Source organism: Bos taurus, chromosome 14, assembly GCF_002263795.3.
Source record: "Bos taurus isolate L1 Dominette 01449 registration number 42190680 breed Hereford chromosome 14, ARS-UCD2.0, whole genome shotgun sequence".
In the NCBI taxonomy this organism is placed as follows: domain Eukaryota; kingdom Metazoa; phylum Chordata; class Mammalia; order Artiodactyla; family Bovidae; genus Bos; species Bos taurus.
The window spans coordinates 1,978,562-2,004,527 of record NC_037341.1 but is presented as its reverse complement, the minus strand read 5'-3'; the positions used below and the strand labels follow the sequence as shown (position 1 = coordinate 2,004,527).

Here is a 25,966-nt window from a genome sequence, read left to right as displayed (position 1 = left end):
CACCCCCAGGGACCAGGCTGCTGTCTGGAGGAGTCATCTGAGCGCCTGAGCTCTGGGGCTTCAGGCCCGGTGAAGGGCGCAGCAGCAGAGGATCAGAGCAGAGCTCAGGGTGGAGCCCCAGCTGCCCAGGGAGGCCGCGACCCCTGTAAAGCTCACGGCGGCTCACACCTTTCGAAGCCCCTTCCAGCCAGCGTGTGTGCACCCCTTCGGGACTAGCAGGGCTCGTTTCTCTGTCCTCTCAGCCCCCAGTTCAAGAGCTGCCCCTATCCCAGGTGTCCCAGGCCAGCAGGGCCCACCCACGCACAGCAGGTGCTCACTGAAGCCCGAGCCTCCTCCAGGGCCCACGTGTGCTGAGGCCGCAGCCTGGCCCTCTGGGTCCTTCTGGGCTTACCGTCCCCTGATGAGTAGGCCAGAAGGGCTCAGGGCCCTGGACTCCCCCATCTCCAGCAGCCAGGGGCTCTGCGGGGGAGGAGGGAGCAGGGAGGAAGGAGGGAGGGGCAGGTGAGGAGGGGCCAGGGCACTTGGGCATCAGATGCCGGCTTGGGACTCAGTGGGACCAACACGCACTCTGTCCCCACCCCCGACACCGGCTGCAGGGAATGTGGGGGCTGTCCTCGAGGCCCTGGGGAGCACGAAGCCCAGAGAAGGGTGATGGTGCACCAGCGAGGAGAATGGTGAAAGTTGAGTTACCGACCTTAAACGAACGGTGGGCCCGTAATCTCTGTGTCCTCGGTCTCCAGCCCTCGCCCCCTGCCCCTCCCGTCTGACCCACGGCCGGGCATCCCCTCCTCAGAAGCCATCAGGCTCCCACTCTCTTCCTCAGAAGCCGCTTCTCATGCAAATGTATTCAGAATACATGACATTTCAGAAACATCTATTTTGTATATATTTAGACTCCATTTCAAAAGAATTATTCAAAATCGGAGCCATTTGGATGGATGGGTATGGAACGGATTGTTTCTGAAGTGTGAGCATCACAAACACCGTGTTTTCTAAATGGATTACAGATGCTGTAATTATTGAAACATTCGGCTGGGGGGAAATTCCACAACTGTGACTTTTGACTCGGGGACTCTGTGTCTCAGGACGGGGGCTCAGGGGCACTTGTCCTGAGGATGGAACCCAAGGGTGGCTGAGAGCTCCCGGCTTGTCTGCTGCTCTGGCAGAGGCTGAGGTCCCCACACCAGGCAGGGTCCTGCACGGGACATGGGCCTGTCCACTAGGGCCTGAACCGTCCGCGTCCACCCTCCAGCTGACTCACGTCCTGACCTGAAGACCAGGTCCAGTACCTCCAGGGATGGAGCCCCACACCATGCCTGCACACCACCCCCCACATCAGAACTGGTGAGCTGGCTCCCTCCCCCAGCAGCACCCAGGAAGGAGCAGTCATTGAGTCATCCGAGGAGGGCTGGTCTCCCAGGAACTCTCTGCTTCAGAGAGCGACCCCGTAGAACTGGGCAGGAGAATCAAGTAAGCGGGGCTGAGACGTCCAGCAGTCGGCTCGGTCCCCACCTCCTGCAGGGAGGGAGGCCAGACCCCACCGACGTGGTTACGGATGATGCAGTAGGGCCGTGGCGGCGGGCAAGTAGAATTCAACGCTCTCTGGATGAGAAACCCCCAACTCCAACTCAGCCAAGCCATGGACTCGGCATCAAACATCATCAAACGAGGAGGCAGCAGCGTCAGGAAACAGATTAGACCACCGAGACTGTAAAAACCCAGGGCAACGCACGGGTAAATGTCTAAAGAATGAAGGATACGGTCATTGAGAGGCAACCAGGGACTATTGAGAACGAACAGAAGATCTGGAAAAGAAATGAACTTCTGGAAAGAAACACGGTTTTTGAAGTGAAAAACTTAGCTGACAAGTTCAGCAGAAGACGTGATCCAGCCTAAACCAGAGAGACGCATCTGAGTGAACCAGCCGTCACCCCAGGGGGCAAGCAGACTGGAAAGCAGGAAGGAGATGGTCCAAGCTACAGAGACGGCAGGAGGCCTCTAAGCCAGGCCCCGCTGACGACGGGCCTGCAGGGAGCACGGGGACAGGTCTACGTAAGGGGTGACGGCCGCGGTCTCCCAGGACGGGTCCACACAGGCGTCCACTGACCCAACAGCCATAAAGCAGAAGGGGAAAAGTCCACATCTGGACATACCTTGGGAAAACCATAAATTCTAAATACAAAGACAAGCTCTTCAATTGGCCAGGGGGAAAAAAAAAAACAGATCCCCAAAAAGAAGAAGAAGAAGGCAGGAGGACAGTCAGGAAATGCCTTGGTAGCCAAATGGAGCCAGCTGGCACTGGACGGAACTCCTGACAGCAACACCCCGTGTGAAGACTTGGGCAACGCAGAAACAAAGACAAACAGAACCCGTCCACGTGGAACTTCCCTGGGGGTCCAGCAGTTAGGACTCTGCACTTCCAATGTAGGGGACACCACTTTGATCCCTGGTCTGGGAACTAAGATCCCATATGCCTTGTGGCTAAAAAAAAAAAAGAAACTGTCTACATGATCACCAAGACTGGTCCCAAAAACTGACTTCAGGAAGGAGAAAGAGCCCAGAAGATCTGAGATAAAAATAGCCACTGGTGCTCAGTACATGACACAGTGGATCCTCACTCACACCAGCTGCAAAAATCAGGGCATCCCACCGGGGAGTCTGTGAAAAAAAGAACTGAGGATGTCGGGGGTCCAAGGCAGGGGCCTGAGCTCACACATCCAGCAGCTCCGTGTGCCCATCAGGAAGGGGCAGCAGTCATGTCTGCCTTTAGACTTTGCAGCCAGATCGCAAGGGAAACAAATGAAAGATGGAAATAAACTGCAAGAAAAAAAAGGAACTAATTTCTAAACACTCCATGGATTAAAGAGATGCGACTAAACCCAACAAATGAAACTGGGTTAGAATCCTGGAGATTAAGAACATTATTGGAACCATCGCTGACACCTGAACGGAGTCAATGATTCGACAGTCACATCTGATGAGTGTTGATTTACTGGTTTGATGGCTATCCAGAAGCACGTCCTGGCCTTCAGTAATTCCACGCTGAGGTATTACGGAGCAACATTGTGGTGTAAGTGATTCTCAGGACAAAGAAGTGCCAAAGGCTGGGGAGCATGGCTTAAAGAGATGCAGGAACTCTGAGTCCTAGCTCTGCAACATTCATGTAAATACGAAATCTCTATCAAAATAAAAAGTTTACAACTTAGAACTAAAAAAGCAGTTTTCAAAAATAAAGATTAGTGGAAATCAAAAAGTAAGATGAGAGAAATGAGAGCTAATACATCAGCTGTGGCTGAAGCTCAGTCAGGACAAGAGCTAGACTGTCACTATGGATTTTCAAATCCAGCTCAATGTCGTTTACGAGCGACATATCAAAAGCATAAAAGAATAGGAAAATATATTGTGAGAGCATTAATCAAAAGAAAGCAGAAATAGACCCATTGAGAGCAGACAAAATAGGTTTTGAGATAAAAGGCATCATGTGGGATAGGAAAGGTCACTTCGTAACGCTGAGTTTCAATTTACCAAGATGATACACTCACCCTAAACTCGTATGCAACCCAGAAAAAAAAGAGCCATAGAATATATAAAGCAAACACTTATAGAGCTACAGGGAGAAATTTCCAAATCTAGCAATGTGGTATAAGATTTCAACAGATTTCTCTCAATTCCTGATGTCAGGCAGACCACAAACTATCTGAATTACCTAGCTTGGTTTATTGGACACTAATAGAATTTTCCATGTCTGTGTATTTAAAGAATGCACATTCCTCTCTCATACACATGCAATATTTGCAGAACTGAAAAGCTCTAAGCCATAAAGAAAGTCTTAACAAATTTCACATAAAAGAAATCCTCTAAACAAAATGCGACTATTAGAAGATAACAGAAAAGAGCAAATTTAAAATCCCCATGGATTTAGAAATCCTACCATTCATTTCTAAATAACTCATGGGTCAGAGAAAAAAATCATAATAGATAAACTATTTTAAATTGAACGATAATGGATATGTGATATACCAGTACGTGGAGCCACAGTAACCATGGCCCTTTAAGGGGGGTTGTAGACTCAAAATGCTGATGTCAGAAAACAAGAGAAGGGCTGCAACCGCGTGGGCTGAGCACCAGGCTGTAGACGCTGGGAGGAAGAGCAGCCACACACGCAGAGAAAGAGAACCAGGAGATGGAACAGCACAAGAGAGAACAAAGGACCAGAGTCCGGAAAGAGCGATCAGGGCAGAAAGGAACTGGACCAATAAGGTAGGAATGAGAGAGCTACAGACCGCAGGTGGACCGGACACCGTGCAGTAATTAACAAGGCTATCAGCACCTGGAGCCTCCACGCCGAAAAACCGAGACCAGTGGACAGACTCTCAAAACAGGTGGCTTACCAAAAGAGTCGAGAATAAGAAAGAACCTGAGTGGTCTGTGAGCACTCTGAGAACCCAGAGAACAGAGGAGACAGGGCAAGAACACACCCCTAAGCTTCATATGAAGCAGACACAGACGTGCCACTAAAACGGGACAAGATCATCACGGGCAGGGGCGTGCAGAGGCCACACAGGAGCAACAGTCCCAAACAGACCAGCAGCGAGAGCGAGCCCTAATCACCATCAGTTGCTGGGATCACTCACTCCGCTGAGAACGCAAGAAGAGCGACACGCACCAAGTTAACGGAGCAAAAGAAAAACAAATAATCATCTTAACAGATAAATATATACACGATGTAATTGGACACCCAGCCCTTACTTTTTCTAAAAAAGCTCTTGTCGAGCCTTTAGCAAATATCCTTCATCTGACAAAGAGTACAATAAATCTAAAATTAACATTCTTCACAGGCTAAGGTTGGAAGCATTCCTTTTTAAAATTAGGAACCAAACAAGGAAGCCCATTTTCCCTCCTTCTAAGTCAGGACTCACCAGGGCTCCCTGCCTACACAGCGATCAGGAAAGAGAAATTAAAAGGCATCAGGATGGAAGAAATAAAGCTGTTATTATCGATAATAACAGGATTATCTTCAAAGGAAACCTAACAGAATCCTTAGGCAAAGTATGAGAAATAATTAGACATTAACATCTGGCTGAACATAGACTCAATTCACAAAAAGCACACACATTTCTACATACCAGCAACATGCTGGTACATGTACCATTTATAGAAGCAAACAAACAAATATGTTTAGGTATATACCTCTTAAACGATATGATACTTATATATATGGAGACAGTCATTGTTTAAATGTATTTTAAAACACTTTAAAAGACATAAATAGATACACTGTGGGCTTCCCTGGTGGCTCAGAGGTTAAAGCATCTGCCTGCAATGTGGGAGACCTGGGTTCGATCCCTAGGTCAGGAAGACCCCCTGAAGAAGGAAATGGCAACCCACTCCAGTATTCCTGCCTGGAGCATCCCATGGACGGAGGAGCCTGGTGGGCTTCAGTCCACAGAGTAGCAAAGAGCCGGACACAACTGAGCGACTTCTCCTTTTTTAGATACACTGTATTCACAGACAGGAAGTCCCCATACCTTGAGGATATCAGTTCCTACAATTGGAGCCACAGGTGCAATGCAATTCCAATAAAGATTGCTGACTGGGTTGTTTACGGAAACTGACGAGATTCCAAAACATACACAGGAGTGCACAGGGCCAGGGAGACCGAGGAGAGTGCTAGAAATAATAAGGGTGGGTCCACCTGCCAGGGAGAGTCGCTCAGCACAAAAGCGGAGATATGAGCACAGGGACGCCGTGATGTGGGAAGAGGCTCGGCAGGACCAGAAGGGACCACGCGGAGCCTGCACGGGACTGGGAGCAGAGGCGGAGCCAGCGCCGCACTGGGAGCAGGGCCGAGACACGAGGAGGGGTGTTCAGACGTGGTGAAGGCAACTGAACCCCGGAGCTGGAACGTAAGAGGCAGCTGGAGGTCTGCGGGAAAAAAACAAAGAAGAACCCCTCCCGGACGCGGGGTGTGGGGGACCCAGGAGTGGGCACGGACCCCTGGAGTCCTCAGGAGACTCCGCGAGGCGGGGAGAGTGGTGATGTTGGCGGCGGGGCCAGGCGCACAGGGCAGCGTCGCCCAGGTTGGAGCGCGCACACGTGTGTGTACATTCCGCAAATCACCGAGGAGCAAAAACAAACACTCCAAGTGTTTAAATGGGCAAAAGGCATGAACAGACTTCACAGCAAAGGAAACACAAATATAAACATACAAAAATTCCAACTGCGTTAGTAATCAAGAAAATGCAAATGAGGACCACAATTACACACGATCTCACTCCCACCAGACTGGCCGAGATTAGAGAAGCCGACGGTATCCAACACTGCGGGCAGAGCCCACACGGCGCTGGGGGGAGTGCGGTGGTCAACACCCATCTGGTCAAGCTGAGCCGTCCACGTGCCTGTGACCCAGCGGCCCTGCTCCTGCGCCGTGACCCAGAAAAAGCCTTCCCCACCAAGCGCACCCTCGAGGGAGCACCTTTCCGTCCCGAGGAGAGTGGTCACGCGGACTCTGACAACACTCACACTGTGTCACATGGGACCAGTGAGATGTGTGGACCAGAGCCGCGCACAAGCACACGGCGGGTCCTGGAAATGAGGCTGGATCAGAAAGGCAGCCAGTCCTGGGGAAGGAAGGAGAGTCTGGCTTGATTTTTATGGAGATAAAAAGCAAGCGCAACTGGACAATCCACACAGAGCAGTTCAGGGGCAGCGGGTGAGCTGGGGAGGGCCCGAGCTTCCCCCTGGGCACAGGGGCCATCCCAGTGGCCTGCTGAGGGGGCTGGTGAAAACCCACCGTACCGTCACACTTTATATCATTAAGTATGTGAGGTGTACAATTTGTACGAGTTATCAAACACTGTATTAGAAAAAGGCCATAACGATGACAGTGTGGGGACTGGCGAGGGCTCTGCAGCCAGCTAGCTGTAGCCATCACAGCACTCAGGCCCTCCCCCAGGTGCGCTGAGACCTGTCGGGGTCAGGGGAGGCTTTGGGGGTCGAAGATATAGGGATGCAGGAGGGCTGGATGCTCTCAGGCAGAGAAGTACAAGGAGGGCCTGGGGGGGCCCTGGATGTGCCCCAAACCCCGGGGACCAGGGGCCCAGACCAGGCAACATCCTCCCTTGGGGGTGGACCCAGCCGCCAGGGAGAGAGGTCCAGGGGGTGGGAAGGGAGAGCAGGTCCAGGGGGTGAGAAGGGAGTAGGTCCGGGGTGAGAACGGAGAGCAGGTCCAGGGGGTGAGAAGGGAGAGTGGGTCCAGGAGTGAGAAGGGAGTAGGTCCGGGGTGAGAAGGGAGCAGGTCCAGGGGGTGAGAAGGGACAGCAGGTTCAGGGGTGAGAAGGGAGCAGGTCCGGGGTGAGAAGGGAGAGCAGGTCCAGGGGGTGAGAAGGGAGAGCGGGTCCAGGAGTGAGAAGGGAGTAGGTCCGGGGTGAGAAGGGAGCAGGTCCAGGGGGTGAGAAGGGACAGCAGGTTCAGGGGTGAGAAGGGAGCAGGTCCGGGGTGAGAAGGGAGAGCAGGTCCAGGGGGTGAGAAGGGAGAGCGGGTCCAGGAGTGAGAAGGGAGTAGGTCCGGGGTGAGAAGGGAGCAGGTCCAGGGGGTGAGAAGGGACAGCAGGTTCAGGGGTGAGAAGGAAGCAGGTCCGGGGTGAGAAGGGAGAGCAGGTCCAGGGGGTGAGAAGGGAGAAGGTCCGGGGTGAGAAGGGAGAGCGGGTCCAGGAGTGAGAAGGGAATAGGTCCGGGGTGAGAAGGGAATAGGTCCGGGTAAGAAGGGAGCAGGTCCAGGGGGTGAGAAGGGACAGCAGGTTCAGGGGTGAGAAGGGAGAGCAGGTCCAGGGGGTGAGAAGGGAGCAGGCCAGGGGTGAGAAGGGAGAGCAGGCCAGGGGTGAGAAGGGAGAGCAGGTCCAGGGGGTGAGAAGGGAGTAGGTCCGGGGTGAGAAGGGAGAGCGGGTCCAGGAGTGAGAAGGGAGTAGGTCCGGGGTAAGAAGGGAGCAGGTCCAGGGGGTGAGAAGGGACAGCAGGTTCAGGGGTGAGAAGGGAGCAGGTCCGGGGTGAGAAGGGAGAGCAGCTCCAGGGGGTGAGAAGGGAGCAGGTCCAGGGGGTGAGAAGGGAGAAGGTTCAAACCCGGGTGGAGGCCGGGGGGGTGGGGGGGCGGGGGGAGGGTCACTGAGGTTAGTGTGTGTCTGTGGTGACAAATCCCCAAGTCCAGGGAATGGAGCAGGGTGGTCAGTCCCCAGACCCCTAGGGAGGGCAGGCCTGGCCGGAGGCCACGAGAGGAGGGGAATGGAAGTTGGGGTGGAGGCGGCTTGCTGGGTGTAGAGGTGCGATTCTGAGCAGGGGGAGATTTGGACCACTGCTCAAAAATGCACAGCTGTTCTCCTGGGCTTCTCCCTCCCTCCCTGAAGGACCACCCACTGCAGCCCCGCCAGCCCCGCTCTGGCCTATGAAGGGCCCAGTGGGTGCAGCATGGCCAAGGGTCACTTGCTGCTCCCAAGCAGACCCTCAAAGCTTCTGTTCAATTCTTCCACTGCTCTCATCTGCCGTGAGCCTGGCAAGGGGAGGCCGCCCATCGGTCTGGATTCCAGAGTCAAACACAAGAGCAAAGGCACGTCCATCCCGCTATGGGTTTGCAACACAAGCCAAGAGCCAAACTCAGCCCTGGGCTCATTTATTAATGCAGCCAAACAGCCTGTGCTGACTGACACAGAGGGGACGGGACGAGCCCCGTTTAACAAAGGGGTTGGAAATCCTGCGCTAGCCAGCCACATGACCCTCGGTGGCCCTTGAGGCCTCTCCAGCCTCTCACCCTCTTCTCCAAAGCGGACGGCACAGGCCAGCTGGTGCCGAGGCTGGCAGTTTGGTGAGGAGTGTGTGCTGGTCTGTAACTCGGGCAGGCCCTGAGTTGACCAACCCCACCCGGAACCCTCAGGCTCACAGCTGTGCACTCCTCTCTGGTTTTCACATCTCTTCTCCTGCCAGCGGTGAGAGCGTTCTGAGGAAGATGCAAACCCGGGGAATAGGTGAGCTCTGCACAGCTGACACCGTGCCAGGGTGAGGCTCCCTCCCCAGGGCAAGAGCAAGCTGAAATCCTCCAGGTGCTGATGCTTCCGGTGTGGGGGCACCAAGGTGGAGCCCCAGACCCCTTTCCCGGCAGACGGCAGTGCAGGCTGGACCAGCGGAAAGGGAAGCAGCCGTCAACGCCGCTGGCCGTCTGCGCAGCAGAAGCCTTGCTTGCGGTGACAGCACCGGGACGGCTTAACAATCCAGGATCAGAGGCGTCCCCTCGCTTTGGGTTCCTCTTCTGAGGCTTTTCATCAACCCTGTTGACAGCATTACTAATGAGCTGTCATCAGATGTTCCTGAAGCCACGGTGAAGAACCGGGGCGGGGGTAGTGGGGAGGGAAGTGGGGAACACGGAGTCGGTGCGCCCAGGACCTCCCCGATGTGTGAGGTCGGGTGGGCCACTGGGCGCTTGTGGTGCAGGCAGGGGTTAGCCTAACTGCCACCCCTGCTGCTTCTGTGTGCACAAAGCTCTGACCCTGGGGCCTCAGGGCGGCACACCGGGGAAACAGGTGGAGCCTCTTAAGGGGAGGGACAGTGCTTAGTGACCGTCCTCTCCCTCCCAGGGCCCCGCAGCCTGACGAATGTGAGACACTGCCCCCTGGCCTGGGGTCTGAGCCTGTAGAGGGTGACCCGGAGTCCAGCCACCCTGCCTCTGTCCATGGTGCTGACGCTCTCGCCTGACACTGCTGCGGCCCATTCACAGGCTGGGGACACCAAGACCTGGGCACACACAGAGGGCCAGGGATGGGGTCAGACCCATCAGACTTCTCACCCACCCTCACCTCAGTCAGATTCTGAACCCAGACCTCCTGGACTCATCCGACAGTGCCCACTTGGGGCTTCTCGGGGCTCATGGTTCCCACCAGCTGGGACTGAGAAGAAGACAACCCCCCAAAAGCCACAGTCAAGAAGGAGAGCTGGGCCTCACTGTTTGGGAAGAACAGGAGGCTGTGGGCAGAGCATGGGGACCGCGGGTCCTGCTCACACCCCTCTCCGCCCCATGCGTCCAGGACAGCCGGCCAGCAGCTGCTGCCAATCAGGACACCTACCCACCCTGGGCAGGCTGCCTGGCGCCCCTGCCTGCTGAAAGCATTGGTTAGGCCAGAGCGCTCCCACCCTGGAGACAGGCAGGCCCATGATTCGCCAGAGAGACCACGTCCTCAGTCCCAGCAGCCACGCCCCACGCCCATCCTTCCATCTGCAGAGCACGCGCTCGGAGGGAGAGCTTGTTTGATGTCTGGGCGGTTTGTTTGGTTTAATTTTGTTGTTCACCATCTCTGCTGTCAAGAGGTAAACAGACACGCTGCTTGTCTTCCAAGGAGGGCCGGATTAATAATGCATTGGCAGCAGGTGGAGGTGTATGGCCAGGATTCAGGCACCAGGGTTTCCATCCGGGCTGGGCCCGCGACTGGCTGAGTGACCCAGGCCAAGGCTCTGAGCCTCTCTGGGCCTCTTCTCTCCTCACAGACAGTCTGAGGCTGGGGTCCTGCCCTCCACCCCCACGATGGTGCTGGTGGAGACAGTGCTTGCTGCAAGAAGGCCTGGCTGTGCTGGGTTCCCGACGGGAGTTACTGGCAGTTTTCCTGGGCAAGGGGATTCCTCCAGACAAGAACGGCTCAGAGATTGTACAAGACCTCGTCAAAGTCACACAGCAAGTAATTAACGCAGCCAGAACTCAGGCTGGGCCAGTTCTAAGCTCCATTCCTTTCCCGGGAGGAGCTGGTCAGGACCAGACAGCCCTGCAGGCACCCCCGTCACTCACTGTCACCACTGCCGCCATCACCCCGACATCAGGCCCAGGGGCGGCCCCAGCATCGCATCCCCATTCGGGGATCTTCCTTGCACTGGGTGCCCCCCAACCATTCCCGACACCCCACCTGTCTCTTCTATACAGCGGGCACATTGCCTCCTGCCTGCCCTGCAGACGGCAGACGTGAGGATTGGCTGAGTGAAGGGGGGGTGCACAGAGCTGGGACACAAGCCCCCTCCACCCTGCCCTGCACCTCCCGCCCTGGAGGACGGCATCTGAGCCCTCACACAGACAAGGAGCCCACACCCCTTCAGACCTGAGGCTGGCCTGGGATGGGGCTGCAGTAAGAGCTGAGCCTGTTCCAGGGACAGCAATCAATTCCACTGAGCTTCCCCCAGCTTCTCACTGAGGGGGCTACAGTTCTGCCTCCCTCTCCCCTTCTTTCCCAGCAGAAAGCACAGGAGAGCTGAGGCCTGGTCCCGTGGGCCTGGTAGCACTGAGGTTTTCAATGAAACAATCTATATCTGTTTGTGGAAGGCAGGGCCCAGCCACCTGGATTCCTCTGGGATCCAAGCCTTGGGGCTGTGGCCAGCCTCCAGGTGGCCCATGTGTTCTGAGGCCTGGCTTGGAGGCCTCCCCCTCGCCCCAGCCTTGCCCCTCCCTCCACTGAGGAGCTGCTCCCCCCAACCAAGCCCATCACCCTCTCCGGACCACCTCCAGCAGCTTGAGGTGATGGACAGGACAATTATTCCCTGGGCTGCCAGAGCACTCTGAAGCCCTGTCTGCGCATGGCGGGTGGGGTGGGGGCTGCCCCCCCGGACCCTTGCACCCCGTCTCTCTGCGGCCATTACCCCCCGGTTCCTCCCACTGCCAGGTCCTTCCAGCACGACACTCGTCTGGTTCGGTCAGAAATCCTGAGATGCGCAGGCAAGCCCAGGCATCAGAGACCTGGATTCGAATTCTGACCCCGCCCTGTCACCAGCCGCACGATTTGGGGCAAGTGCTGGCTTTTCCGGAGTTTTAGCCCCATATCCACAAAGCGGGCAACAGTGGCTATTTGTCACGAGAGCAGGACGGGGACTGGCCACACTCTGGGGCTCTGCACGCTGTAGCTCCATCCTCCGACCACCCTCACTGCACGGTGGGGAGCGCAGCAGCTCCTCTGGCAGGTCCGTCCTTGACACTCACGCTGCACTTGGCCTGTGCTGTCGGCCAGGAGAGTAGAGACGCACACGTGCCCGCCCGGGGAGCTGGAGGCCTGGGGAGGCAGGTCCCGGAGGCAGGATGACAGCGGGGTGGGGGCACAGCAGTGCAGAGGAAGGAGCGGGGCCTGGGGCTGCCGTCTGCACCGAGCACAGGGTGTGTCCTGTGGTGGGGGCAGGGGGAGAGGGCCAGGAGTGCTCGCCATCCTCCCTGTGCTCTCCACCCCCACCTGCACCACCCTCCTGGCACAGCAGGGCCTCTGGAAAGGAAGGTCCCCAGGCCAATGTCACAGCCGCCCTAAGTCAGGCATATTGGCAGCCCCGAAGGGCAAGGCGGCAGTGGAGGCATCGTGGAGAGCAGAGCTCCTAGGGACAGAGGCCTCCGGGGGTTGGAGGGTAAGGACACAAGTTGGGATGTCAGCCCCACCTTGGGGAGGCCTCTGCAGACAATCCAAGCATCTCACAGACAGAGATCACTTTCTTCTCCCTTCTCCCAGCTTCGGTCCCAGACCTGTTGTGGAGGACTTGCTCTTATCCCCATCACCACCACTGCCACCACCACACATCACCACCATCACCATCATCACCGCTATCACATCACCACCATCATCAACTTCACCATTATCACCATCACCACCACCACCACCACCACCACATCACCACCATCACCACCATCACTACCATAACCACTACCACCACCACATCACCACCACCACCACCACCACCATCACATCACCACCACCATCACCATCACCACTATCACATCACCACCATCATCAACTTCACCATTATCACCATCACCACCACCACCACCACCACCACATCACCACCATCACTACCATAACCACCACCACCACCACATCACCACCACCACCACCATCACATCACCACCACCATCACCATCACCACTATCACATCACCACCATCATCAACTTCACCATTATCACCATCACCACCACCACCACCACCACATCACCACCATCACTACCATAACCACCACCACCACCACATCACCACCACCACCACCATCACATCACCACCATCATCACCATCACCACTATCACATCACCACCATCATCAACTTCACCATTATCACCATCACCACCACCACCACCACCACCACATCACCACCATCACCACCATCACATCACCACCACCATCACCACTATCACATCACCACCACCAACTTCACCATTATCACCATCACCACCATCACTACCATAACCACCACCACCACTATCACCACCATCACCATCACCACCATCACCATCTTCACCATCACCACCACCACCATCACCATCATCACCACCATCACATCACCATCACCAACTTCACCACCACCATCACCACTATCACCATTTTCACCATCACCATCACTATCACCGTCATCATCACCATCTTCATCTTCACCATCACCACCACCACCATCACCATTATCATCACCATCATCACCCTCAGCATTCCCACTGTGTCAGTCAGCTCAGGTGCCTGTAACAAAATACTATAGTCCACACCACCACCACCATCCCCACCACCACCATAGGAACAAGTCACCGTGTTAAGTGCTCCGCAGGCAACCAGCATTATCAGTTCGTGTTTTACAGCAAAGGAAAACAAAGAGCAGAGAGACTCAGCGATGTGCTCAGTCATACACAGGTAGTCATTGCAGAGCTGGGACTAGAACCCAGTCTGATGGACTCCAGGGACCGTCCTCACATTACAGAAGCAGCAGTGTCCCCTACTCGGCCCGGCTTCTGAAGAAGGGGGTTCTTGCTATGCATGCGGACAGGATGCTGGGCTGATCTGGTTCTCCAGAACCCCATTTCCCTGGGCCTCTCCTGGGTACTGGAAGGGAGGCAGGCTCATTTGCATTCAATTTGCATACAGCTGCTGAAAATGAGCCCAAATTCCCTACCACTTCAAAACTGCATTGTTTCTGCCTTGAAAGGGACCTTCCCACGCACACAGCCATCCCCGTCACTCCACTGAGGGGCGGTGTCCCCTCGTCACCTCTCCGGAGGAGCCAATTCCCCACTCCTAGCCCAGCCCCCGCCTGGGGGTGACCACAGCCTTAGCCTCCTTCCTCCTTCCTCTCCAGGGGCCACAGGTCCCCACGGCCCTCCCCACGACACAGCAGGCAGGGGCAGGGGCAGGAAGGTCCTGCAGGGGAGACACTGGGGCCACTGGCATGAGCCGGAGTCCTCTGCGAGCCCGGCACCCTGGACAGCCAGTCAGTCAACACCAGGACTGGGCCGGACGTCAGGCACTGCCTCCGGGAGCCTCCTACCTCCTCCAGACCATCGTCTTTCTGCGGGACCCCTGGCCCCTCATCTGCCCACCCTGCCCTCGGATGCCCAGCTTGGGACTGTCAGCCCAGGAGGAAGCTCTGTTAGAAGGGCCGCCTGGAGGCTGGGGGTCAGGGGCACTGTGGACAGGGCCTGGGCTCTCTACAGACCCGCCCTGGAGAGGGCCTGTCTGACCAGGGACCGGGAACTGTGAGGTGCAGGCCGGCGCCCCGCCTCCTCCCGGGGTGGGGTGGGCAGCGCAGAGGCTGGAGGCCTGGCCCCGGGCGTCCAGCTCTTCCTCTGCCCAGAGTCCAGCTCTCTCTTCTGCCTCCTGCAGACCAGCTGCCTCCCAGAGAAGCTTTTCTGCACACCTGGCGCCCCATCCAGGAAGTGGACCATGCCCATCTCCGGGTTCCCAACTCTGTCTGGGAGGCAAGCTAGGGGCATACACCTCTGCACACCAGTGCACAGGCACATACAACACACACGTGAACACACATAAACTTCATGCACAGCACAACATGCCTGAGCACACGCACACACAGGCACCACCCGAGGGCCTGCCCACCCCCGTGCCCCTACGGGGTTGAGCGGTGCTGGCTGTGTGTCTTGGAGTCCTGGACGAGCCTTCACCGTGTGGCCTCATGGGGTTCATCTGAGCAGGGGTTGAGACTCTTCTCATCTTGGGGGCTCAAAGGTACCCCTCGGGGTTGGAGGGAAGCAGGAGGCAGGCACTTCTAGCTTAAGACAGTCCCACCACCCCTCAGGGGCTTCCCAGGTGGCTCAGTGGTAAAGAATCCACCTGCCAGTGCAGGAGACAAAAGAGACAGGGGCTCAAACCCTGCATCAGGAAGATCCCCTGGAGAAGGAAATGGCAACCCACTCCAGTATTCTTGCCTGGAGAATTCCAGGGACAGAGGAGCCTGACGGGCTATAGTCCATGGGGTTGCAAAGAGTCAGACATGACTGAGTGACCGAGCATGCACGCGCCGCCCTGAGACACTTCCTTCCCCCTTGGGAGGCTGTGGGGATTTATCCTCCATCCAGGTCTGGCCCACAGGGCTGGCATTTCAGTCATCTCTGTAGCACTTCCTCTCAGGCCTCAAGGACATCCCTGACCCTGGTCTACAAATCGGGGGCGTGTGCCAGGCTGACTGCCAGCGCCCAGCTGGACTCCCACACTCAAAGGGAGCTCTACTCGTGAGATTAGTGCAGCAGGAAGAACTCGGGAGGGGGCCCCAAATCAGGGCTGAGCCCACCCCCAAGAGCAGGCTCACCTCCCCTGAGCAGACTTCTTCCCGGGGCAAAAAAGGGTGAGGGGGCCTCGCTGGGAGAGGCCCACAGGAGCTCGAGGCTGCAGTTGCCCACCTTGGGCCCCAGGAAATGAGCCGCTCCCTGCTGCCTGTGGGCTCCAAGTGCCCCCCACCCAGGTCTGGTCCCCACGCCTGTCGGAGAGCTGGGGCGGGGGGGTTCGGGGGGGGGCTAGGGGCAGCCCACAGAGTCACACTGAAACTAGGCCACAGGCTTGAACGCAGACCCACCCAACCTGAAGCTGCTCCGAGTTGCCAAGGACACGGGGGCAGGTGGGGCAGAGTGGGGTGCAGGGCTCCCCAGTTTCTCTGTGCTATGCCCGTGACCTCTGCCTGTGACCTCTGCCCATCCACCCAGGCGCAGCGAGCCCAGTAATGAGCAGATGGGTTTAAATGTTTGCTGGGGTTCTGTCTCTGCTGGCAATCACTTCGAGAGGGACTGGAGGAGCAAACAGAGCAGGGTGGGAAAGGGCCCGGCCTGGGGCCCAGCCCGAGGCCCAAGTGCGGGCCACCCTCCCGCCCCCGGCCCTGTGGCCCCGCCAGCTGTCCCTCCCCGCGCCTGGAACCCAACTCACATCTACATTTCTCAGCAGACGGCAGGGAGAAGCTATAACAATGCGATCACAATGAGGTTCTCCGGTGTTCTCGGTACCCAGGGCTCAGACTTTGGCAAATCCATCGCTGCTTATTTACCCAGCTCGCCTCCAAATGAAAAGGCAGCTTCCTCTCCTCCAGGGCGGGCTCCCAGCCCGGCCAGGGCAGCAGGGTTCACACCCACTGCCCGGGCGAGGCCTCGTGGCTCTCAGGTCACTGGGGACAGGACGGAGGGCTCCGGCTGGGGAGTCCCTCCTCGTCCTCCCTGGAGGCTCCGGGCCTGGGCCAGGCTGCCCGGAGTCCTGCCCTTTGCTGGACTTGGATGAGTTCAGGTGCCCTCGCTCCTCAGGCCTGCACCGGACACTGGGCCTGGCCCACTGGAGACCTTCCTTCTTTCTGCATCTCTTATCTTTCTGATCAGAACCACGCCCGTTTTGCCTCCCGGTGCCTCTGATGCCCCGGCCTCGTCCACACCTGGGCAGGAGGTGCAGGAGCCACGCGGTGTGTGCTGACCAAGCATGGGCTCGTGCTGAGCGCCGTCCTGGGGGCCGGGGCACCCAGAGCCCAGCCGGGTGAAGGTCACCTGCCCAAGAGGACAAGGACTCCCAGGGCACATGTGCAGGCGTGTGGCTATGAGGGTGAGAGGGATCGCGGATGCCTCTCTGAGGAGCACGTGTCTGAGTGAAGACCTTCAGGAAAGGGGCAGTGAGGACCTGGAAAGCATGCAGGACAGGAGGAAGGGAGAAGGCCAACCTCCGCTGAGCACCCAGGAGCCAGGACAGGCATTCTTGCTGTCTGCTGCCGCCCAAGGGTGGGGGACGAGGGGGCTGTTCTCAGCTCAGCATCCTCCGTCATCCGCCCCCAGAAGCAGCACCCTGGGTGGGGGTGGGAGGACATTATTTTCCCCAAAGCCAGTGTTTCCTGGTTTCCTGCTAAACCACCAAAAGGCAGGCCACAGGGCTCAGCATGGTCAGCGCATGCTGTGCTCTGATGGTCTGTGTCCACGAGACAGATGGGCCCGTAATGTCCCTCTCCTGAATGTATGCCATCTCTGATTCGACCTACTGTTACATATTTAGGAATTTCCCTTTTTCCCGTGGTCCAGGAATGTTTGTACAAGACTGGATCTCTGCTCTGAAAGTTGGGTAGAACATACATCAAAGACCAGTCTCCACAGTGGAGGGGGGGTCTTCCTGACCCATTCCATTTCTTTAATGGTTACAAGGACCACCGATCCTTTTACCCTTTAGTTGGTGTCGACAAATTGTACTTTTCTAGAAATCTGTCCATTTGCCCGTTTCCAAACTTGTTGGCCTAGGCCTGCTCACAGAATTCTCTCATTACTTTGGAATGTCTGTTCCTTCAATGTGCGATCAACCTTACCAGTGGTTTGTCCATTTTCGTGGTCTTTTCAAAGAGCCAGCCCTTGTTGTTCTCATCCAGTTGCTCTGTCGTGTCCGACTCTTTGCGACTACGTGGACTGCAGCACACCAGGCTTCCCTGTCCTTCACCATCACCTGGAGTTTGCTCAGATTCATGCCCATTGAGTCAGTGATGCCATCCAACTGTCTCATCCTCTGTCGCCCCCTTCTCCTCTTGCTCTCAATTTTTCCCAGCATCAGGGTCTTGTCCACTGAGTCAGCTCTTCATATCAGGTGGCCAAAGTATTGGAGCGTCAGTAATAAATTCTGCTTTGTCTCTATAATCTTCTTCTTTCTAATTTCTCAGGGTTTATTCTGCAGTCATTTTACTCTTATTTAATGTCTTTTTAATATCTTAATTCATTAATTTCCAGCCTTTCTCTTTTTGTTGTATAAGCATTTAAGGCTATTAATTTCCTTTGAAGTACCCCCACAGATTTTGACATGCAGTATTTTCATTATTATTCAATTATGTACTTTTACATATCCGTTAATGATTTATTCTTCTTGACTTCCCAATTATTTAGAACTGTTTAAAATATTTCCCAACATACAAGGAAATTTTTCTTTTTGTGCTGATGCTATCTAATGAGAGAATTTTCCTAATTGCATTTTTGAATAATTGCAGTGTTTCACCCATTTACTGATTCTTTGAAGTTTGCTGACACTTGGTCTTCGACCTAAGTCATGATCAAAATCCAGGCGTCCTGGAGAAGACTGGGTGTTATCTGCCGAGTGTTACTTGTTTGAGGGTCTGGTGAGTCAGCTGCTGGTTATCAGTGAAACCTGCACCATCTTAACGAATTCCTGCTCTGTGCCCATGCTGACACCTTCCCCTCTCAGGATGGACTCCCTCTGCAGGCAGGCAGTTCCGGCTTTACCCATCTATTTGGAGCTTGTTTTAAGTGTACAGAGATGAAGGATTGTTCGTCTTTCTGAAGAGCTGAACCGGCCATGCTGTCCTATTTAATATATTGACATTTACTTATATGAGTGATGTTGATAGGGCTAGCCCCCCACATTCTTCCCAGCTCTGACTGCCATGTCTTTCTCTACACTTTCTCACCTTCTTGTCCTTACGTTTTACTGGATTAGTTTTAAATGGCAAAGAGATGTTTTTTCCTACACTCTGTTGAGTCTCGACGTTTAATGGGCTCTTTGAGTCCATCCACATTAACCTGTTTACTGGACTCAATACCAAAGGTTTGCCGCGGGTTTTCTATTTATCTATTGTCTTCTATATTATTTTCTCTTTTCCCCCCTTTTTTATTCAGTAATGAGTTTTGTCTGCTTAGTTGCATTCTTATTCCTTTTTTCCTATCTATGTATCTTCTTTGGTGAAGGACCTGCTCAAATCTTTTGCCCAAATTTTCTAATTCAAGTGTTTGTTTTCTTGTAGCTGGATTTGGAGAGCTCTCAATACATTCAGAATACAAGTCCTATATCAGATATGTGATATACATTTTCTCCCAGTAAGTAGCTTGCCTTTTTATCCTATTAACAGAGTCATTTGCAGAGTGTAAGTTTTCAATTTCAGTGAAGGAACCCTTGAGTTTTTAACCACATATAGCTACTAACAGGCACCAAAATTAATAATGTAATCACCCTTTGCAACCAACACACTGTCATTGCCCCACTGCTGTTCCGTCTTTCGGAAACATTGACCCACGCAAATCAGACAGCACACTCCAAGTCCATTGCTTGATATGAAACGGTTTCACCATCAGTCCTGTATCGACCGGCTTCCTGGCTCACCGCCCGTGTCACACACCTTCCTCCTGGGGCCATCCTGCAGTCCGCCCTTCAGAGGCTCTTCTTGTCAAAGTCCCTTGGCAACAGACCCTCACGCTTTCAGTCCTCTTTGTCCTGAGGTGGCTTTGCCTGGGGCCTGATTCCAGGTGACAGTCCCTCTCTGGGCCTGGTCTCCCCACGGCCTCCACTGCTGAGCCTGTGACTGAGCTGGTGGGGGTGGGGCTGTCGCTCTGTCCCCCTTCCTGAGCCGGCCTCCCGCTCAGGGGCCGAGGTTTCCCAGCACTTGGAGCCACCCGGTGCTGTGCGTGCCCCCCACCCCCGTCTGCCGGACGGCGGGTCAGGGGGTCACACACCACCTTTCCTCATTCGATTTTCTTCTCCTGGGACCCTGCCAGACCCAGGCTGGATTTCTGGTCCTCTGCACCCTTTCATCTCTCTGTCACCCTTCCCACCTTCTAAGGTCTCCTGTCGTGTTGCTATTTCTCCAACTAAGCCTCAAATGTCATCTGTGACCAAGGATGCTGCCAGGCTTCCCGCCGAGTTCTTTGTTCTTAAAAGTTGTCACTGGCCCTTTCCAGACATGCTGGGTCACTTCTGATCATGTTACTACTACTCATATTTGTGACTTCACCTCATTTTAAAAATATTCCTTAGAAACTATCTTACGTTAGGTATCTGCTTGATTCCTCTGGGGTCTGCATGGGCCAGTAACAGCTGCCTGCCGAATCAAATAACACAGACTCGGCAGCTCTAACAGAAATGCAACCCCTGCCCACCCCCGTCCTGGAGGCGGGAGGTCAGAGATGAGGGCGAACAGGCCTCTCCCCTGGCGTGTGGCTGGCCGCCTCCTCCCGGGTCCTCACACAGCCATCCCCCCACACGCATCTCTGTCCTCATTTCTTCTTCACACTGAGATGGAAGTCACCCCAGGGATCCCACTTCACCTCGATCCCTTCTAAAAGCCTCAACTTCTAACACAGTCACCTGCTCAGGTCCCGGGGTGCAGACCTCCACACCTGGCGGGCCTGAACCTTTTATTCTGCGATGCTGGCCCTCCTGCCCCCTGCAGACTACGTGACAGCTGCCTGTGGGCTCACGTGATGCTTCTTCCTCCCTCTGAGGGTCCCCCAGAGGCCTGCGGGGCCCTCCCCCAGCCAGAAAGACCTGTCTGCCAGGAACCCGGATCTCAGGGCCGGCCTCAGAGATGCCTCCAGCTCAGTGCTGGGGTAACTGGTGAGGTGAGGGGGTTGCAGGGAGGGGACAAGCCTGGCTATTTCGCTTCTCCCTGCAAACCAGCAAAGCCTTTACAACCACAGCTTTTTCCACATTAATCTGTTTCCCGCGTGGGCTCCTAGTAAAAGTCTCTCAGTAGTGTTCGACTCTTTGTGACCCCATGGACTATAGCTTATCACTCTCCTCTGTCCACGGGATTTTCCAGGCTAGAGCACTGGAGTGGGCTGCCATTTCCTTCTCCAGGGGATCTTCCCGACCCAGGGATTGAACCCAGGTCTCCCGCATGGCTGGCAGACTCTTTACAGTCTGAACCACCCCTAACCTGCAGTTTATCCACCAAGAGCAGACCTGAGATACACCCAACCTTTGCAGGGCAGCAGGAAAGGCCACCCTGGAGAACACCCGGTCTCGTCTGACCACAGGGACGAGGAGGTTGGAAGGACGCTGGCCACGCTGCAGAGTGCTGGATAGGCCACTAAGCAACCTGGGGGCTTTTGTGGACGAGAGTTACTGACTCACCGCTGGCTCCGCGGGAAACAGTGAAACCACGATACATCCCTCCTTCCGTGTAGGTTCCACCCTGTGCTCAGCTCCTTCCGAGCCGGGCTGCCCCGGGAGCCTGGGGGTCAGCTCACTGTCTGGTTCCTGCCAAGACCTCAGCGTCCTACTTCCGGAAAAGGCTGTTATCACAAGTCCGGAGAAGGAGGCAAAGGGGAAGCCGGAGCGGAGCCCGGCCTCAGGGCCACAAGGGCCCCGACCCCCACTGAAGCACGTGGCCGGCCATGAGCCTGCCTCCTGGGACTGCCCCGAAGGGCCGCCCCATCCTAGGGTCACAGGCGAGGCGGATCGCAAGCCCAGGGAGGGCTGAGGGCTGCCTGCGGGGAACCGCAGGGGACAGACCACCACCAGGAGAGACCGGCTGCACCTCGCTTTCTGTCAGCATCGCCCGCGTCACTGCTTTCGTTTTTTAATGTTGTTATTTTATATTTATATAAGAAAAATATTTTTCCAAAAAAAGTCAGTAGGTATAAAATGGCACCCCACCCCGACGAGTACCAAGGAATATTTGTGCACACATACATCTCTCATCGTAGACATAAACAATGACCGCAGGCCCTCAGGCGTGGGTCCCTTGGGGCAAAACCAAGCAGACGCAGGGGCCCAGCCCCCACCCCAGTCTGTACACCTGCAGAGCAGCGGGGCTCCCAGGAGTCACTCTGGGGCACACACTGGGCGTCTTCTGGGTGCCCGGCTGAGGCACACTTCCAGGGTCTACACACCAGGCAGTGGTCTGGAGGTGCTGTGCCTGCGTGCACGTGCCGGATGGGAGGGTGGGGCTCTGCCATCCCCCACATCGTCCCTGAGCAGACCTCGTTCCTGTACTCCCCGGGGTCGCTGGGCCCACAGGTGCTGGCAGGACAGAAGGGGCACGCTGGCGATGTCCCGTGTCCTCTCCGGCTCCGCCTAGGGCCCGTGGGGCTCGGACCCTAGGTTTCCTCCTCCACCTTCAGGATCATCCCTGAGAAGGCCTCTGGACCAGTACGGCTGCCCTGGGAGGCTTTGGCCGGCCTGCAACCGGTCCCGCCCCCCGGGGAGCCGGCTGGGCTGGTGGGCGAGGCACCCCGGGCCGGGAGGGCCTCCACCAGCCTCCCCAGGGTCTGGGTGAGAGCCTCGACGCCATCAGCCAGCCGCTGGCTCTGCTCAGTCAGCCGCTCCAGCAGGAGGTTCTGCTGGGCCATCAGCGTGCTCTGCTGCTGGGACCAGGCGCTGAGCAGGGCACCCTGCCGCCGCTGTGCATCCAGCAGCCGCCGCTCCAGCTCCGAGGCCTCGGGCCCCGCAGCCTTCCCAGAGGGCTGGGATCCTGCCGAGGTGGGCGGCGAGGGCCGGGGGGGCCCAGGAAGCGCAGCCGCCGGGGGCGCTGAGCCCGGGGAGGTGGGTGGGGAGGGTGAGGAGGCAGCCACGGGGAAGGCTCCTCGGGGGTCCAGAGGGTCGGCTTCGGGCGGGCTTGGCCCATCCAGCATCCGCAGGGGGAACCACAGGCAGCCGGGGGCCTCGTCTTCCTTGTCAGCTAGCAGGGGGAGACGGGAAACGTGAGCCTTCGCCAGCCAGGACCCGGGCAGTGCAGGGAGGGCCCTCAGTGCACGAGGCCCTCTGCACACACAGCGATCTCGGCCTCTCTCGGGGCCCGTGGTCGGCAGCAGCGCCCTCACAGGACGCTGAGACTCAGAGGGCAAAGGATGTCCTCCAGGGATGCTGAGAAAAAACTCCAACCTGGCGGCTCCAAGGCCAAGGTGCCACCGCTAGGTTGCCATCTGTCTGTCTGTCTGTCTGCTCACCCAATCTGGCCATCATCTACCCACTGTCCTGTCTGTCCATCTGTCTACCTACACATATCCACCCACACATCCATCCCTTCATCTGTCTGCCCGTTTGCTGGTCGAGCATCCACCCGTCCCTCCATCAGCCCACCTCCTTCATTCCATCCACCCATCCATCCGTGTGCATCTTCCCGTCCATCCACTTCATCTCTCAGCCGTCCACCCATAAGCCAGCCCACACACCCAGCCATCATTCACCCACGTCTCTGTCTGTCCAGCCACGTGCTTGTGCTAATCCCCTTCCAGCCCTTCAGTCCATCTGTCCATCTCCCCAACCCTCCATTCATCTGTCTGTCCAGCCAGCCATCCGCCACGTGGACGACCAGGAAGATAAGCAGAGTGGACATAAAAGCAGCACTTCTCCAGGAGAAGCTGAGACCTGGACCCTTACACGCTGGGCTCCAAAACCAGCTCCACCTCCCGGGAGCCGTGTGACTGCGGGACGCCCTCCTCTCCTCTGGGTCTCAAAGCCCTGTCTGCACGCGGAAGGCCAGAGGCCGTGATACCTGTCCTGCCGACACCTCCCAGCACCTCAGGCAGCGGGCGGGAGCCGGAGGGCTTCCTGCGTGGTGGCCACCGTAGGCCACCTCCTGGGCGGAGCCCCCTCACCTCACCTATGGGGCAGGGTCCCACCTTGGGAGGGTAGCTTCACCCCAGAGCACCGGGCCCACGCGCCTCTGGTAACAGGCAGGCCAGGCTCCAAGCCTGCTGCAGCCCAGGCACGGGTGGCCGCCCGCCACCACCTCCTCGTCCTCCTCCTCCTTCCACAGTCCAGGCTCGTGCTGATCCTTCTGACCCGGTGGCCCCTGGGGGCACGAGGAGGAGTCAGCTGCCCTGCCGGCTCGTTGTTTCTCTCCTGAGATGAGGCTTCGGGAGTGAGGCCCTCGGCGGGCAATGTCCAGCTCCGCATTCCTGCGGCAGAGGCCAGGCTGGGCTTCCGACAAGTCCGCCGTGCTTGCCAGTTCTGGCGGTGCCCTCTCTCTGGAGGCCCGGGGAGCCCACCATGCTTGCCAGTTCCGGCGGTGCCCTCTCTCTGGGAGGCAGGCTGTGTGGGCAGAGGGCGCCGAGCCGCCACCAGACGCCGCAGCCCTGCCCCGCCCCACCCTGCAGACGCAGGCCACCCCCGGCAGCCACACCAGCTGTCACGTGTGCCCAACCCTTGCCCTGGCCGAGGAGTCAGGGGGCCCCGATACAAAAAAGGGGCAGCCAGCAGTGGGCCCAGCGGGTGCCCCCACAACGCGCCCTTGCAGAGTCCGATGGCCTCCGGGCTCCCCACCGGGGGAGGCCTGGGGACGGAGGCTCTGCTGGGAGGGGCTGCTCTCCCCTGTGGCCGGCCCCACCGTGCGCCCCTCCTACCTGGAGGCACCCCGAGTCCCTCTCCCAGCACAGTGCCGACGTTCCAAAGCCCCCGGGGAGCATGGACAGCGTCCACCACCTCCCCGGCCCCTCCCTGGCCCCAGTGGCACGGCCCACACAGGTCCAGCCCCTGGCCGTGGCACCCTGAGCCTGCCTGGGCAGCCCCTTCCTCAGCCTCTGCCCTGGCTCCTGCTCGGCATGCCCCGGGAAGCCCTCCCTGCCTCAGCAGGCACAGGGCCCCGTGTCACTGGACTGCACCATCCGGCCGCCCCACCCCTAGGACGCGAGATCTGGGGAACACAGGCTCTGGGGGCTCCGTCTCTGAGCGAGGGCCTGGCACGGAGCAGGGGGCCTGGGGGCAGGCAGCAGGCACGAGGATGCTCGCAGCGCCCACTTCCTGCTGGACCCAGGCCCGGCCAGGGGCTCACGGCTGTGTCACGGCTGTGTCCCCAGAGCTGCCTGATGCCCCGCCTCAAGCAAACGAAGGTCAGACATTGGTCCTTACTGTCCCGGAGCCAGCCGACACATTCCAAGTGGCGAGGCCCTGCCAGCTCCAGCCCCGCGCCTGGCCCAGGGCAGACAGGGAGCCCTCTCCACAGCATCCCATTCCAGGACAGCCGAAGCCACTGGGCCTCCTGTCGGGGCAGCCAGGTGCTGCACACCGGGCTGGGGAGCCGCAGCCCCGCTGGTGCCCACGGCAGCGAGACCCGCCCCTGGGAGACGCTCACCCCTCACCCCTGCCTCTCGCTTGCTGAGCCGGGGACAGAGGCCTGGGACACAGCCTCGGTGGGGGTGCAGACCGGGCAGGCAAGGTTGACCGCCCTGGGCACGCGGCCCACACCCCTACCTCTCCCCTCCCCCATAGCAGTCGGTTTGGGCGCAGAGAAGACCCTGAGGGCCTGCCCCTCTGGTGCGGGCAGGGGCGGAGGGCTGTGCCCTCACACTGACTTACTTGGTGCCGGCTGGCTCCAGCGAGGAGCTCACTGGCCGCCTCTGTGTGCGAGGACGCAGCCTCAAGGCCGGCTTCAATACTATCTGCAAATCAAGACAACACAAGCAATTACAGAGAGGAGACCCTCCGGTCACCCGGAGCGGGGGCGGGGGAGGCACAAATGGGGAGTCTGGCCTCCAGAGGTCAGAGGCTGCAGGGATGGGCACCGCCCACCCGCCCAGCGTGGGCCCTGGCCCGCCTGAGTGTCAGGACAGAGCGCCTGGCACTGTCTGTCCTTGGGGCCTGGCAGCCCCTCAGAATGGGTGAGTCCAAGCCGGGAACAGCTCTGCACACAGAGAGCCACTGTGAAGACGGCCAGCAGGGTCTGGGAACACCGCTGCCCCCCAGGACACTAGCACGTGCCGGCCGCCGGCGTCCCCGCACCACGCAGCTGGTTCTGACGACCGTGCAGCCCCAAGTGGGGACCAGGGGCTTCAAGCAGGGGCCTGCTGGGTGTGTCAGCAAAGCCCCCAAGACGTCGCCCCAGCAGCACAGCTGAGCCACCCTGGAACACCAGAGGACACCCCTCTGCGGCAACAGGGGGAAAGGCAGTGTCACGTAAAGCACCGCGGGTCCACCCCACCCTGCAACGACGCATGGCCAGGCTGGCGGCACAGGACAGGGGTGGGCCAGCACCA

The 25,966-nt window shown here is 57.6% G+C and overlaps 1 protein-coding gene across 9 annotated transcripts in view; it reads right to left on the bottom strand.

Moving 5' to 3' along the window:
* TSNARE1 (t-SNARE domain containing 1) overlaps positions 1 to 25,966 on the bottom strand; it is a 117,413-nt gene that overhangs the window by 15,437 nt on the left and 76,010 nt on the right. For 2 of the 9 annotated variants that reach the window (XM_059893306.1, XM_015474355.3), the window contains 2 exons: positions 25,290 to 25,372; positions 22,244 to 22,671 (listed from right to left, as the gene is read on the bottom strand). The exons of 2 other annotated variants lie outside the window; for them this stretch is intronic. In XM_059893306.1, coding sequence (XP_059749289.1) covers positions 22,342 to 22,671; positions 25,290 to 25,372 — 413 coding nt within the window. In that variant the 3' untranslated portion in view covers positions 22,244 to 22,341. 9 annotated transcript variants of the gene reach the window in all.